We start from the raw sequence: 13,770 nt of genomic DNA, 5'->3' as shown, positions 1-13,770 counted from the left end.
GATGTTTCCTTAGGAAACAATCGTAAAGAATAGACTTTCTATTCTAGCGGAAAAAAAACAAACAGTTATCTACCTTCAAACTCGTAATAATATAGGCTAAAGGAAATAACTATTAACTAATAATAGAAGCTTATCTATTATCTTAATAATCTCCTTAGTATATAATGCATAATGTGTTTAGTTTATCTCTTAATGTAAAGGCCTCTAGATCAATCTTATAAAAATAAAATACCTTCAAACTCGTCAATTGAGAAGCAACCAATAAAATCCAATCCATGGCGCCTAATAAAAAATGGAATAAAAATAACATAATAACTCATAAAGATTACTTAAAGAATCTAAGCCTTCTTAGAAAGAGAGAAAACAACTGTCATGTTTTGTGACCTGAATGCCTTTAATAACTGGGGACAATTTGTTCTTACTTTCGACTTCAGTTCGGTCATTTATGGTTTACATCTCAATAAGAGAGGGACCTGAACCCAAAATCAGCAAACTCAAACTAAATTATTTGTAACATATGGCAATTGACATTTTCATTTTAATTTCCAGACTTTACAATATAACTATTACAAACAAACACAATCATACTAAACCTGGAAAACAAATCGCTGTAGCAACAAACCTGAACCCCAAATGAGCAAACCCAAACTGATATGTAAAATTTGACAATACATTATAGCTATGTTCCACGGAGTTTCCGGGACGGGGACGTTTTAGGGGACGGGGACGTGTTTCCGGTACGGGTACGGGTCGAAGCCAAAATTTAGGGGACGGGACATCAGGGGACGGCGATTAAAAACATAGTGGATTTTTTTTAATATAGAGACAAAATTCAAATATGTATATCATAACATTGATAAACCATTCACCATAGACATTTTAGAAGATAAATACATGGAATATTATCAAATGGCAAATACTAAGCGCTTCCATTATAACAATATCACATACATATATAGCAAAAATTAAAATGCCTGAAGGCTTCAAGTATCATGCTGAAATCAGAATGAAATAAAGAAAAGTCCAACTAAAATAGTTAGTAAATAGTAAATACCGAACGCAGTCTTGCCTCACTAAACACAATCTTTGCTCATTGCTGCTACTGCTCTTATGTTTTCTTCCTTCCTCTTAGCAAGTATGTTAAATCGAAAAATGAGTAGAAGAGTTAGTGTTTTAATGGACCAAATATGGGTTGCATATTGTTATTGTGTCTTTAAGATGACTAGGGGCCACACGAACAACAAAAATTAGGAAAAAATATTTTTTTGGGGATGCTTTGCCTTTACCAGATTGACTGGAAAAAAGGGGACGGCCAGCAGTTTCGGGGACGGATAGGGGACGGCAAAACTGTCCCCGATACTGCTGGCCGTCCCCAAGTTTCCTGCCCAAAAAAATTGGCCGTTTCGGGGACGTTTCTGAATTTTTCAAAAAAAGGACGTCACAGGGTACGGCCAAAATCCGTACCCGCGTCCCCGTTTCGTACCCGGTACGGGTACTAGGGTACAGAGGCAGGGGACGCGTCCCCGTGGAGCATAGCATTATAGTTGTAATTATGAGCTATGTTCTATATTTAATTTTCTGTATATTTGTGCAAATTATGGTTTCTAGTATATATATATATATATATATATATATATTGTATTTGGATCTATATATGTATATGTATAAATTAGATATATGTATATAAAAATCCATAATTTGCAGAAAATATACAAAATAAAATACAGAAGATTGAACATCTATGGTAATTAATATTTAAATGTCAATTATCATACGTTCCAGATAAATCAAGATGGCATTGCCTTGGAAGTTATTTTTGACCACTAGTATGAGTGAGGTTTTTTTTAAGCTATTTCTACTATTTTCATGTTGTCTGGATTTGGCCTGGTGTACATGGGATAAATGAAAATCCATCTGTACCCAGTTCAAACCAGTTCCAGTATAAGCTGGGTTCTCAACAAACCTTGTAACACAGTGTTCAAATTAATTGATTAATGTAAATGACATGTCTGTTAGACATACTAAAAAACAGTATCCAGCATCCAAAAACTTTAAATATTGTTCATCGGTACACAACGGAAAAGGAATAAGTTCTTGAAATGACATATGAACAAGAATAATAAATCGAATTTTTCATATTCTACAATACCGTGAGCACTCTGATCAAGTTGACCAAGTTGATGACACAAAATAGACCCATTTTGGCCTCCTACGCACAATATGCCAGCAGCTACAGTTACTGCTGTTATTTTATCTAAGCAAGCAAGATTCTCAGATAAATCAAGCTGTATCAGCTCATTGTTATGTAAAATTTCTCCAGACCGATAAGCAGCTAAAGACTTTAATTTGATCAGGTATGCAAATCCTGAAGTTGTTATTGCATAAAGTAACAAATTTCCAGCAGTGTTATTCATCTGCATCATACAAACAACACTGTTCAATAAATGCAACAATATAATTAGGACAAATAAAGCAAGGAAAAGATGGCCACAGAACATGTAAAGATATGCATAATTTTGAAATAGCCTTCAAACATCTCCTTAGAAAATTTAAACAGCACAAAGTGGTTGTGCCTTTAAAAAATTAAAAAAATCACCCTGAACCATCAAATCAATGCTAAAATGTAAAAAACAATTATCAGTACAGTTGTACTTGTCACATATGCTCACAAAGAAACTAAAAATTTAATGGCATGTCTGAACGTTGGAAACTACCTGATGCTTGAAGATAGATACAAATGGAAAAAGTGAATCCTGAAAAGTAATGTGCAAGCCATATCTCGGAGGTTCCCGCCGAAATGACCATTCCATTAGCTCCAACACATTGGGCAAATCTTTGTGCACACGCCTGGTTTGTAAAAGAAGCTCAAGACAATAAGAATCCAGCTATACTACCAGAAGTACAGAATATGAAGCTTGCAACCTTTAAAGAAGCTGAGAAACAAGTTTTCTTCAACTCAACCAGATAAAATCTGGAAGTGTCAGAGCACAATGAGTTTATAAACAGTCTGAAAACTGAAGTATTTTCTTTAAATTTCAAAAAGGTTTCTCAAACAAAGCATAACTTAATGAACTTTCATTTTTCATTTAGCGATAAACAATTGGCTGTAACAACAAATTAATAAAAAGCCCTATTCTGGTTAATTATTTGACAAATTGATGGCACCAACATCACAGAATACTCAAATATTATTTAACATAGTCATCAATAATTCTGCCATCAATTCACACTTCCAGCAATGCCGAGAGACTCTTTCCTTGATTGTAAAAAGCAAGTTGTTCCTAAACTATGAGCATCTTAAGGTAAAAACAACAGCACATCAAGATGCTGTCAAGAAAGAGGTGAATGAATAAAACGCCTGTCAGTTTAAGTGGTTAAAGATGGTTAGAAATCCCTCCTGTTTCTGCAATAGTTCTCAGGCCAAATTTAATAAAGAGGAGGATCAACTTGCCAAAGCATTTAATCTCCAGGTTCCTAGGCTTCCTAACACAACTGAGCCCCTTCAGGTATGTCACAGCTTCCTTCAAGGTCTCCGAAAGAAATCTCCCTAGACAGAGCTTGTTTGACTCCACATTACACCCTTGTGATCACTTCCAATGAAATTGATAGCATTTACAATGTATTACAGCGAAAAAATAGTTTTATCTCTCTGAAAGTATTTCAGAATGTTGTTCTCACATGATTTCAGGTGGAGAAGCTTCAAAAGGCTAATTATTTGGTTGTTGCTGCCAAAAAAGAAAAGTGACCCATTATTAATGACTGCAATGTTATTATTTGTGATACCCAAACCCAAAGATTATGACGCTTTGGGTTGTTTACATGACTACATTCTTGAGTCTCATTTGGTGGGTATAACATCCCCATTGCCTATTAAAATTGAAACGATCTTGTATGGTCCTCTCCAAGTACCTTTCAAGATGCTATTGTTTTTAGGGATGTTATCATTCTTATTGAAATCCACAAGCTCAGGGCTCTCGCTACAGTTACGTCTGCACCTCTACCTTCCAATGTGAGACCTGTAGATTAGGAAATGCATATGGTTCAAGAGCAGTGGTTCATTCTTTCGCAACAACATCTGATCTAGGATTCTTTATTTAGCATTTCAATTTACACTCCAGAGTTATGTGATCCAAGGTCAACGGGGCATGCCCATTAAAATTGAAACGATCTTGTATGGTCCTCTCCAAGTACCTTTCAAGATGCTATTGTTTTTAGGGATGTTATCATTCTTATTGAAATCCACAAGCTCAGGGCTCTCGCTACAGTTACAAGTTATGTCTGCACCTCTACCTTCCAATGTGAGACCTGTAGATTAGGAAATGCGTATGGTTCAAGAGCAGTGGTTCATTCTTTCGCAACAACATCTGATCTAGGATTCTGTATTTAGCATTTTAATTTACACTCCAGAGTTATGTGATCCAAGGTCAACGGGGCATGCCCATGCTTCAGGATATTTGCACTGCTACAGTCTATTTCCTGCTTGTCTCTTACACGTATGTTGTTTATATAGAGGCAAATCTTTACTTTTAGTTTTACTTTTCTTTATCCAAGGATTTCCCAATACTCCTAATTGGGTGATTTTATCCTTCTCAAGACTTGAATGCTTCCACCCACACCCTCCAGATGTCCATTCATAATCTTGCTAATGAAGAGATTTTCCTTAGGATTTAGATGCAAATGAGTTTGGTTTATCAAGGATTTCAGCAGGCAAGAACTGTCTTTCCACAGCTTATTGTAATCACCTTCTCCATCTGGCAGTATCTCAGAATCCACGTTCTTAATTAGCTCTCATCATTATTCATAGATTTATGCACTTTCCCTCATGGAAATGGTGCTGGCATTGATTATGTTCTCAATAGCATATCTTCAAGATATATGTGATCACAAAAAATAATCTAAAACTAGCAAGGGAGAACAAATCACTCAGAGAGCAGCCACAAAAATTACAGTTTAACATGAAAAAAGGTGAATATGGGCTGATTTTGAAATGGCAGACATTAAAGAAAATGAAAACAACAGAACAAAGCAAATTAAGTGGAACTGAAAGAGATAATAACCCACAAACAATCTGCAATAGAAAACATGACATTAAAAGAAAACCAATTAAGAGAACAAATAGAACAGGTCCAGTCATGGACACAAGTAGTAAAGGGGCCATCAAACATGCCAAGTGAGCTCATAGAAAAACATCTAAGGAGGCAAGAAGAGAAAGACAGAAATGAGAAGGCAGAAAATATCATCATTAAAGGGTTAAAAGACAGTGGAAAAAGGGAAAAATTCAAAAAAAATAACAAGGGACTTCCTTAAAGATCATTTAGAGTATGGAATAATTCAGCAAGCACAAAAGATAACATGAGCAAGCATATAATGGTTACTTGAAACATAGAAGACAAAATTATGATATTGAGCAAGGGGTTCCCCAAAGGCACATGCAAATACTTTGATGAGGATCTTACCCTAATTCAGCAAGAAGAGATGTGGAAAATGGGTTTGTTTACAAATGGTAGGGCCCAAATCAACAACAAAATGACACATAAGAAATAGGAACTTGGGGCTCCCCAAGAACACATAACTCTGCTTAGATTAAGTTGGAAAGGTTACACATAACTCTGCTTAGATTGAGTTGCAAAGGTTACCCATGGAGAAGAGCACAAAGGGAAGGGCCCTAAGCTAAAGGTAAAGACATTATCTTTCTTAAATATAGACATGAATGCAAACAGATGTAAAATTCCAGAGTTTGAGTGATGTAAAAAAGCATCAGTTTTGAATGAAAGAACTGATAGTGGCAAAAGGCATGGAGGAGCTACTGTTTTGATTAGAGAAAATTGGGGCCAACATATAAATATAGAGGAAGAAGACTCAAACAAGCAGTACGTATGGCCACACAAGCTCCATGTTGCCCTCCGCCACACCCCTAAAATATTCTAGCATGCCATATATCACCTTAATTGCTTATAGACTAAGTTGCCGGTTCGTGGTTCGGTTCCGGGTTCGGGTTCGAGAACCGGTTCGCTGGTTCGACGAAATTTTGGAAAGGGGTTTGGGTTCGTTTGGGTTCGTTAGTACAAAAACATGTAAAAATTATAAATATATATATATATACATTTTTATGAAGCATGAGTTAAAATTAGAATGTAGCATAGTACCATAAACACATTTAAAACTTTAAAACAGCATAAACAATAACATATCAATGTATCATGGTGAGCATACCATCATATAGTAACATAATTCAATCAACTTCAACATCAAAGATGAAAGATTCAAAACATTTAAAATATCAAGTTCAAGTGTCATTGTTTCACATTCAATGTTTAACAGTAACTAATAGAATGAAAATCTATTAAAATTTTGAATTTCTAGTTCTAAGTTCTTCATTCTTCATCTTCATCTTCTTCATATTCATCTTCTTCTTCTTCATCTTCTTCTTCATCTCCTCCTTCTTCGCCTACGCTATTACTTGCACCAAGGCCAATGGGATCAGCAGCAGAATCAACAATGGTATTGGCATCAAAGTTATCAAAATCATCAATTGTAAGCGCAGCAGTGGAAGCATCCAAGTCCGCAATCTCTGCATCTACATCCCACTTCTTTGTCTCCCCTTCTTTGTATTCTTGACTCTTGTGTGAAAGAAGGCGCAAGTTGTTATGCACAAATACCAGGTTCTCGGCTTTTTTTTATTACAACCTATTGCGCTTCACCGAGTGGATGAAAGAATAGGTGCTCCAATTTCTTTCTGATGCAGAAGAACTAGCAACCTATAAAGACAACATAGGGTAGGCAATTAAAAAGGAATTAATTCAATCTTATTAAAAAATTCTTTTGAAGATAAAGTGAGCTAATTTAAAAATAAATAAAACTTACTTGTGATATAACTTTGATTGCAAGGGGCTGCAATGTTCGGAATTTTTGGCCATGGAGGTACCACCAACCATGAGCATGCTTCTTGAACCGATGACGAAGAGCATCATTACTTAGACCTGTAGCATTGACAAATGCTATGAACTCATCCATGATTACATCTCTTATATCATCATCAGGAAATATTCTTCTAAATGCTGCCTGGTACCCGTCAGACACTTCCATATCTCTGTATGGTGGCAACCTTCCTGGTAGATCACAATATTGTGAGCTCTAGTATTTGGGGGTCAAGGCATAGGCAAGCAAATGTAATGGAGTGGTCATTTTGTTCCATCTTTCATCAATAATTTTTTGCACTTGTTTGAAAAAGGTCTCTTGCGGATCTTGCTCCTGCTCATTTATAACTTGCCTGATCTTCTCGATCATTGAGTCTATGCCATCATAGATCTCTCCAAGGCAAGGCCTATCCATGTCAGTGTACCTAAGCATGCTCATAATGGGCTCGGTGATCTTAAGGAGATATTCCACACGTTCCCACCATGAGTCAGCCAATAGCCTATCCTTTATTTTGTTTGCCCTTTCAGTGTTATTTTGCTTCCATACACCCCAATTGTTGCTGATTACCATACCTTGAAGTGCATCTTTCACTTGCACAAGTCGTCTTAAGACGATTATATGTGATGCAAAACGGGTCTCAGCAACCTGTGACATAAATTAGAGCAAAAAACAACTATTAGATACATATTTTAGAAAACTAAGAAAAGTATACACATTGGCAATTGCACAAGTAAAATATGAAAAATCAGAAATTGTCAAATATTAAAAATTAAATTACTAATTTGAGTTCAAGTTCATTTACCTCCAATAGCTCCAATTTTGAGTAGTTCCTGAAAAGAGATTGAGTCATGTGGTGGTTTGTGACAAACATTTGTATGTCCTCAGCCTCTTCATACACTGTTTTGATCCACTCAATTTGGTTCCCAATCTTTTGTAGCATAAGATTGAGTGAATGGACTGCACAAGGTGTCCAAAAGATATGTGGATATCGTGATTCAACCAACCTGCTGCTCTACAATTCTTTGCGTTGTCCGTTATGACTTGGACAACGTTTCTTGCACCCACTTGTTCAATGGCCTCAATTAAGATATTAGCAATAAATGGCCCATCTTTTACTTTGCCCTCACAATCCACCGCTTTCAGAAACATTGCCCCTTTAGGGGACACGGCAAGGACATTGATCAAGGGACGGTTCCTAGAATCCTTCCAGCCATCTGAAACAATTGTCACCCCTGTTTCAACCCATGAGTCCCTTATGGGCTTCAATTGATTTTCAACCCGTTGGACCTCATATCCAACAAGGTGGTGCGCACTTTCTCATAACCGGGGCTACAATACCCTTTTGGAGCTTCATTGGCACCCCTCAACATGTCCTTCCAAAACGGAGAGCGGACAACATTAAAAGACAACCCATTTGCATAGAGGCATCTTCCCACCTTAATGTCAGCAATATCCCGAGCCTTGTTTTGAAAAGAAGTTTCTATTGGCCCCTTTCTTTTGTGTACAATGGGGACAGATTCAGTGTCAGTGTCCATTGTAGTATTGAAGAAGGGATGGTCTTGTACAATAACATCTGAGGGGGGCTGCATTCCCTTAGCTTTTTTACTTTTATTGCTACTACTACTGAGTTCTATTGCCCTGTGTCCTTCTCTCTCTTCTGCTGCCTCATGCTCTTCAATATATTTTAACACGGTGTGATTTGGTATTGGGACACCATTTTTGCCAAGGCATTTCTTGACTCCTCTTCCAGTATAACCACATAGATGGCCTACCACACGATAATAAGAACTATTTCTTTCTACATCACATCCTCGACATCTCCAACGGAATGCACCACCTCCTGGAATGGGTTTTATAATCTCTACATACTTCCATAGAGGAGAATCAGAGTTGGTTTCCATTCTTTGTTCGGTGTTGCCTATTGATGAAGAGGTAGATGACATTACTTTCGAACCTTTCCCTATGGCAATAAATTACTAATTAGATATATGTTCATAATCTATATGCAAGAAAATGACGAATTTTGAAATAATGGAAAAGATTCAAGAACTTAGAACATATGAAGATTGAAAGAGAAATGAAAAAAAAATGGAAAAACTAGAACAAAACAATAGTAAATGGAATAAGATCTTACCTCTTGGTCCTTTTCCAGCCATTGCAAGTTTGCAAATGTGTATAAATGATGCACAAACACTTCAAGAACACCAACAAGTCAATCTTCAAACTCCTCCTTGCACAACCGGATGCTTGCTCAAAAACTTATGTGCTCTCCTTCAAGGCAAAACAACCTATTTAGAAACAAAAAATGACTATGAGAGAGCAAAAAACCAATTCATAACACCTTTTTAGGGTACGTGGACCCCAAAAATTATTTTAAAATGCAAATAAATAACTTTAATTTCGCATCCGTGGGCAGGTTCTTGGCTGGGTTCGAACCTGGTTCGATTTTCCCAGACTGGTCCGCCCGGGTTCGAACCAGGATTCGAAAATCGAACCCTGGGCGAACCGTGGTCGAACCGGACCCGAATCTTGAACCGGTTCGAACCAGTTCGAGGTCCGGAGGGGGGGGAGGGGTACCCGTGTAACTTAGCTTATAGATCTTCTATGCTCATAAACATGGATTAAAGGAAAGTTTCGTGATATATCACAAGATTTTGAATCTCACCTTTCTGCCTGACTTTTTTGTTGAATATCATGTGATTCAACAAAAAAAATCAGACATAAATATTTCCTATTTTGACACTCTTTTCCTGAAATTTCAACCAATATTTTTCTAGTTTTAGATATCATTCCATTTTTTGTTAAATAAAACAACAAATTTATGTGATTTCATTCAAATTTTATTATTTTCAATTGCAAATTACTCATGTTCAGCATATTCCTATTTAGGATTTCATCAACAGCGGTTTACAGTTTCCAATGGTTTCATAAAAAATTGTGCTTGAGCCAAGGCTTCAGAATCAACATTTGCTTACTCCAAATAAATAGATTTGTTTTGGTGACATTTAATATTATTTTGTATATATTGGACTATACAGGTGAATAAAAATTGCATTTGCTTATTTTGATTTGTAAATAAATCTAATTTTAAACTTGTTGGTTCCATTTTCAACTAGCCAAAATTTGGACTTTCGTATTTAAGTCATTTTATAGCTAATCCGAGTCTTGTGCATTTGGTATAAATAGTTTCATGATTAGTCATTATGTGATTTCAGGCAAAGACCTTCATCATGATTTTTTTGGCAAATAGGTTTACATGTCTCTAATCCTCACAAGCCATCAAATTCATTATGAACACCTGAGCATTGATGGAAAAATCGCCAAATAATAGCCAAATTTTTTTGGTTGGCAAGTTATACCAAGAAAAACTTGCTGAAAAATCAATGAGTCTATAGTAAAAACTCGCAAGTTTTTGAAAAAAACTATCAACACTGTTTCTTTCAGCATCTAAAAGCTGAAAAACAACATCATTATCAAGCTCATTTCTTATTTGCGAGAGGATTTAATCATTTTTTCAGCTCAGTAGCAGAAGGATTTATACAAATAAAACATATAAGTTACTCTAAGTTATACTTGTATAAATACCGTCAATATGTTAGAGATAGGTTTCAGATTCATAGGAATTAAAAATGCAGATTATAGATTTTGGCGGTTTTCATAAAATTCCAGGCTTCGCCAAATTCCAGGATTCAACATGCCTTCAATAGTGTTATCTCCCACAACCTATCCTGGCTATTGGAAGTCAACTTGAACCTAGAACAAGGATTTTCTAATGATTCTAACTCATTTTCTTGGAAATCACTTGGTTTCAGTTCAACATTCTTAACACCTGATGGACTTAGCTCAACCACTTGCTCACACCCAAGACAAGCATTACTTTCCAAAAGGCCAAAATTGCTCAAACTCAGTATCGGACTATTTTGTTATGATGTATTTACTTCTAGTTTTATAGAAACTATTTATTGTGATGTATTTACTTCTAGTTTCATAGAAACTAATTGCACTAATGTATTTACTTCTAGTTTTATAGAAACTATTTACTATTTGCTTCCCACCATCGTCATTCCGTATGAAAATGCAATTTTGTACCCACTTTGCATTTACATATATCTAAACTCTTCTAGATTCTTTTGTGTTCACATTCATTAACTCATTGAATTTTGAAAAAAAAAAAATTAAATTAAATTAAATTTAAGTTGTCTTTTAGGCTCCTAAGTTTTTATCCAAGGTTTTTTTAAGATTGGCCGAAATTTTCCCAAGTCTTTTTTTAGGCTTGGCGATTTTTTGTCGAGTAAGAGTTTTCCATCTACAAGTACAATTGGTTAGTTGGTCAGTGCAGATTGATGATGTTGAATTGAATCTCAGTTTGGTAGATTTCTAGAAGAAGGCACTATTTCACAGAATGTGAGTAGCGAGTGTGAAGTCAAAATTTTTGTACTTCTTGTCTTGACGAAAACAAAAATTAAACATATGGTGATTTTGTAAATGTCTCCTTGATGCATGTAAAGCATAGGCATATTGACTCTTTAATATTGTTTGGCAAGTTTCCTCTAAGCATTGATGCATCTTTTGATAAGTGAAATATTTTCCACAGGATGTCAAATTGTGATATTAGTATCAAAATTCAATTGTGTAGTTTTTCTAGTCAAACTCATAGACCCATGTTTCATGGGTAGTAGTTCACACAAACCCATCTCTCATGAGAATGAATGAAATAGTACTCATTACATCTAAGTGATGTGTAAGAGGTGAAGCATCGGGGCTTCCCAATAGGTCACCCATCCCAATATAACTCCAACTCAAGTGCGCATAATTATGCAGTTTCCTCCATGGTTAAACCCATTTTGCTTGAAACCTCATTTGCAAAACCTTTAGCAAGTGTTGTGCCTTATGAACCATTCACTAGAAAGCCTCTTAAGGTCATCAATTGATAAGTCAAACATATTTTCTACAATAAGTCAAATTGTGATATTGCTATCAAGATTCAATTGAGAAGTTTTTGGAGTCAACCTCATTGACCCATGTTTCATGAGGAGTGTCTCACATGAACCCATTTCTCATGACAATGAACAAAACACTTAGCACTCATTGCACCTAGGTGATGCTCACAGAGGTGAAGCATCAGGGCTCCTCAGGAGGTCACTCGTCCTAGTACAGCTTTGGCTTGAGCGTGCTTAACTATGGAGTTTCCTCCATGGTTAAACCCACTCTACTTGCAACCCCATGGGTCAATGAGTTTGACTCAAAAATCTACATAGTTGAATCCTGGTAGTAATATCACAATTTGACTTACTGTAGAAAATATGTATTACTTATCAATTGATGAGCTTAAGGGGCTTTCTAGTGAATGGTTCATAAGGCACAACACTTGTTGAAGGTTTTGCAAATGAGGCTGCAAGCAAAGTGAGTTTCACCATGGAGGAAACTCCATAGTTAAGCATGCTCAAGATGGCGTAATACTAGGAGGGGTGACCTCACAAGAAGTCTCAGTGCTTCACCCTTGGGAGCATCACCTAGATGTAATGAGTGCTAAGTGTTCCATTCATTCCCATGAGAGATGAGTTCGTGTGAACCACTACTCATGAAACATTGGTCAATGAGTTAGATTCAAAAAAACTACAGAGTTGAATGCTGGAAGCAATATCACAGTTTGACTTATTGTGGAAAATAAGTCTCACTTATCAATTGATGAGCTTAAGGGGCTTTTTAGTGAATGATTCATAAGACACAAGCTTCCACAGTTTGACTTATTGTGGAAAGTAAGTCTCACTTATCAATTGATGAGCTTAAGGGGCTTTTTAGTGAATGATTCATAAGACACAACACTTGCTGAGAGTTTTGCAAATGAGGTTGCAAGCAGGGTGAATTTAGCCAATCATTATGTGCACTTAGCAAAAGGTTCCCCAATATGTCTCGAACACAAACCTAACCGCACAATGTATAAGTCCACAAATCCGAGCTCGAAGCTCCTTCATACATGATAGTTGACTACCCCAAGATGCTCTTGCATCATAAAGAGAGCCAATACATCCACAATAACAAAAATAGTCTTCATCAGCGTGTTTCAAAAGTTGGCCAAGTAATTGAAAGTCCAATATAATCTCACTTAAGTAAGTTGTTATGATTTACTTCTCCATTGGTGATTTGATGAACTTGTGGAAATTTATTAAAACACCAAAAAAGTTATGAGCGATCCTTTCGAATGGCGATATAAATAATATGTCAACCATTTTGCTAAGTTTGTTGAAAGGTTGGAAACATGGATAAATCAAATAAAACAATTGCAATGTAAACTTTTTGTGGTTTTACATCTCTATCGGAAACTTTAACAACTATAAGTTGGCTAAGTTGAAGGAAGTTCCGACAAAGAGTTTCTAATTAGTTTTCACAATTATTGAAGGCCCACAAGTAATGAACATAGCTTGAGGAGCCATTGTCAAGGAATGAGAACCATGTAGCAAGTGGGAGCAAATAAAGAAAGATGGTTTGAATAACCATTTAGAAAACAATAACGAACCTACACCAAAACAATTTGACTTTGGAAATACCAAACAAATGCATGTAGTGGGTTAACCAAATTATTTGCCACCACCCTCGTGGCATTTACATGCTTGCAAAATATGAATTCATGACCCATGCACTTTAGTTGTTACAAAAAATACCTCAAAAAATTGTTACTCCATGAGATAAGATGGTTGCAAGTTCTCTAGAAAACAATTTATAATAAAAAGATTTTAAGATCGTCAAAGCATGTAAAGGTGTAAGAGTAGACCAGATATATAAACATCTTGAAATGTTTGTATGAGGCGTACTAAAAAAAGAGGGAGTTTTGTCAACCAACATCTAGAAATT

General features: G+C 36.1%; 1 protein-coding gene across 2 annotated transcripts in view; it reads right to left on the bottom strand.

The window, feature by feature from the left end:
- The window catches only part of LOC149570612 (nuclear pore complex protein NUP160-like), a 278,470-nt gene that overhangs the window by 233,829 nt on the left and 30,871 nt on the right, over window positions 1-13,770 (bottom strand). For both annotated transcript variants that reach the window (XM_089823186.1, XM_089823185.1), the window contains exons 2-3: window positions 2,715-2,847; window positions 2,150-2,414 (exon numbers count right to left, since the gene is read on the bottom strand). In XM_089823186.1, the coding sequence (XP_089679312.1) occupies window positions 2,150-2,414; window positions 2,715-2,847 (398 nt within the window). The remainder of the gene's footprint in view (window positions 1-2,149; window positions 2,415-2,714; window positions 2,848-13,770) is intronic.

The sequence above is a fragment of the Cupressus sempervirens genome, chromosome 3 (genome assembly GCF_028749045.1).
Source record: "Cupressus sempervirens isolate cs-2001-9-10 chromosome 3, ASM2874904v1, whole genome shotgun sequence".
Classification (NCBI taxonomy): domain Eukaryota; kingdom Viridiplantae; phylum Streptophyta; class Pinopsida; order Cupressales; family Cupressaceae; genus Cupressus; species Cupressus sempervirens.
Note: the sequence above shows the minus strand (reverse complement) of the source record. Positions and strands in the feature narration are given on the sequence as shown.